Below are 2,611 nucleotides of genomic sequence, written 5' to 3' on the forward strand. Positions count from 1 at the left end.
TGTTCTCGAGATCCGCTCGGAGTCCTCGACCCGTGTTAATTCAGCCGTTACTTGAAACTTGTCCCTCGTGAGATATTCAGGTCCGAATTTAAAGTTAGATCGATTGAGTTCCTTATTTGAAATTGTAATATACGCGTTACATTTATAAGCGCGATTCAGTTGAAGAATTCACACCATACATGCGCACATATCTAACTCTGAATTTGTGAAACTAAGCGTCTCACCTGAGATAAGTTTCGGCTGTTAATGTGGGTCTTCTACCTTTATGATCTGAAGATGNAATCTGAAGATGGAAATGAGCGATCGACTGCAGATTCTTCGCGGATATCTTGGCCGCGATGGACGACGACTGGAATGATTGCACCAGCGACTGGAGCGAATTGCGCGAGTGCGTGATGATCGACAAGGCTAATTTGGTGCATCGTTACTCCAACGCTATTATGTCCATCAACGCCGTTGCCACCGTTCTATATTTCATCGGTAGCCAAATGCGGCATCGCATGGTTTCCAGCAACGGGCAGAATCGTGAGATTCCGGTGCAAGTACAGCTGCCGTTCGAGATCCAAGAATCCCCCACTTTCGAGCTCGTGCTGGTGGGACTGTTCTTTCACGTGTTGGAAACGGCGACTGTGGTCGCGATGTTGAACGCATTGATTTTGACGTTGGTAAGTCCAGGTGTGACGATATCCTTGACTTAATTAGTTCGTGTCGAATAAAGTCACACCCTCAAATGATGTTCGAAATGATGTTTTTACTACTAACGATATTACGAATCAATGATATTTTATTATCAAAAGATCATTGATTTTTTACTTTCATTAATTTTTACTGATCATTGTCAATTTTTACTTTTTGATTCTTTGATCGTTGATAATCATTGTCATTCGCTTCGATTATTGATTTTTTATTTGACGAATGCCAAAGATGCGATCTTATTTAATATTTTGACGAAGAAGTCGATGTATATGTCAAATCGACGATCATTAGACTTCGAAAGAAACTGCTTCTCAATATTTCCATTAACGTGAGAATGTTATTTGATCGTTGGCTTTACACTTTAAGGATCGATGTACGTTAGTGTTGGTTACGACATTAATTTGTGTCCCCAGTATCCAAAATGTCCTCCTTGCAGCCGATTAACTAACGATTTCGTTCGAGTCAATTCGAGAGCTCGAGCGAAAGTCGCTTAAAACCTGAGTTTTCACTTGAAGGTACTTCACGTGAATGGGCAAATCGATATCATGTGTGAAGAGTTGAAAACCATCTCTTCCACGTGCAAATCCAATCCGTCGTCCACGAAATCGCTCGTCAGACTACACCAGAAGATCATATCGCTGTCGAATAATATCGAGAACTTATTTTCGTTCTTCGCGCTCTTGCAATTCATATGGAACACCTTAGTTATCTGCTCTATTGGATTCATGGTCGTGATAGTGAGTAAGCTTGCTATTACAACAGCATAGCCTTTGCAAAAGATGTCCTTCGAATTTTGAAATTTACGGGAGATTACTATTATTATTATTAGTATATTATATTTGTGTAAAAATGTATGCAGTGTAATTTTTGAATACAAGCAGAATGCGATATAATATTTGGTGCAACAATATTTAAAAATACGCACGCTTTCTGAATGTTTGTTGTCTCGTATCTCATTTCGCATAAATTAACATCTCATTACTTAGTCCTTAGATACGAACACGGAGAGTAAATCCGGAGTAATGATACAATTTATTATTCCGTATCTCGCAGTAACTATAGAAGCGTTTGTTTTTTGTTTCGCCGGCGATTACCTGAGCACTAAGGTAAGGACATTTCTTTCGTTTATTGTCAGTCTGCTGATTGTAAAATTTTCAATCATGAAAACATGAGTTTCTTTTTTCTAAATCCATACTAAGATACGATCGAATCACAATCGTTTTTATCTGCTCAAGTAGCTTTTGTAGCGTTGTAATATACACACGATTTTGTAATTGGTAATGTTCCTTGGATTTTCAGAGCAGGTCCATCGGCGACGCTGCATACGAAGCAGTTTGGTATGATTTATCTATCAGCGGGTGCCGAATTTTATTATTCGTGATCCTCAGGTCTCAAAAAAGATTGACGATCACGGCTGGGAAAGTCATGGACCTGTCACTCGAAGGTTTCACTTCCGTAAGTCTTTCGCGTTAAATATATCCCTTTCAACTTTTTATTTCAAATAAACGATCAGTATTGTGAGATTGTCGAGTGAACGTCTAAATCCGAATTATATTAAATAATTTGAGAAATGTGCCAATATATGTGTCAACTATTATTAGCCTTTAAAGAAAAGTGTTACTGTTAATATTTCTATCTGCATATGAACGTCTTTTTAGGTCATGAAAGTTTCGGCGTCGTATATTTCAGTGCTGCATGCGATGAACTGAAAATCGAATCAATTTCTGTTGAACGTACGTGTACAGTAGATAGATTTATCGTGAGTGAAGTAGCAATGTACATTTGTAGGACTGATAAAGATAGATGATTGACGTTGATTTCGCTTCTCTTTTGTTTCCGACACCATTGATCGATTTCACTCAACTTGACAAAACTCCTTATGTTGCGTCGTTCTTTTTTTTTATCAAAAGACATA

The 2,611-nt window shown here is 38.3% G+C and overlaps 1 protein-coding gene across 1 annotated transcript; it reads left to right on the forward strand.

Moving 5' to 3' along the window:
• Positions 1-338: 338 nt before the first annotated feature.
• On the forward strand, positions 339-2,405 carry LOC106750885 (odorant receptor 67c-like). The gene is made up of 5 exons (XM_014631506.1): positions 339-665; positions 1,212-1,433; positions 1,683-1,802; positions 1,996-2,151; positions 2,355-2,405. Exons 1-5 carry the CDS (start codon positions 339-341, stop codon positions 2,403-2,405), a joined length of 876 nt encoding a protein of 291 aa, XP_014486992.1.
• The last annotated feature ends 206 nt before the right edge of the window (positions 2,406-2,611 follow it).

The sequence above is a fragment of the Dinoponera quadriceps genome, unplaced genomic scaffold (genome assembly GCF_001313825.1).
Source record: "Dinoponera quadriceps isolate SergipeBrazil2010 unplaced genomic scaffold, ASM131382v1 scaffold7196, whole genome shotgun sequence".
Lineage (NCBI taxonomy): Eukaryota > Metazoa > Arthropoda > Insecta > Hymenoptera > Formicidae > Dinoponera > Dinoponera quadriceps.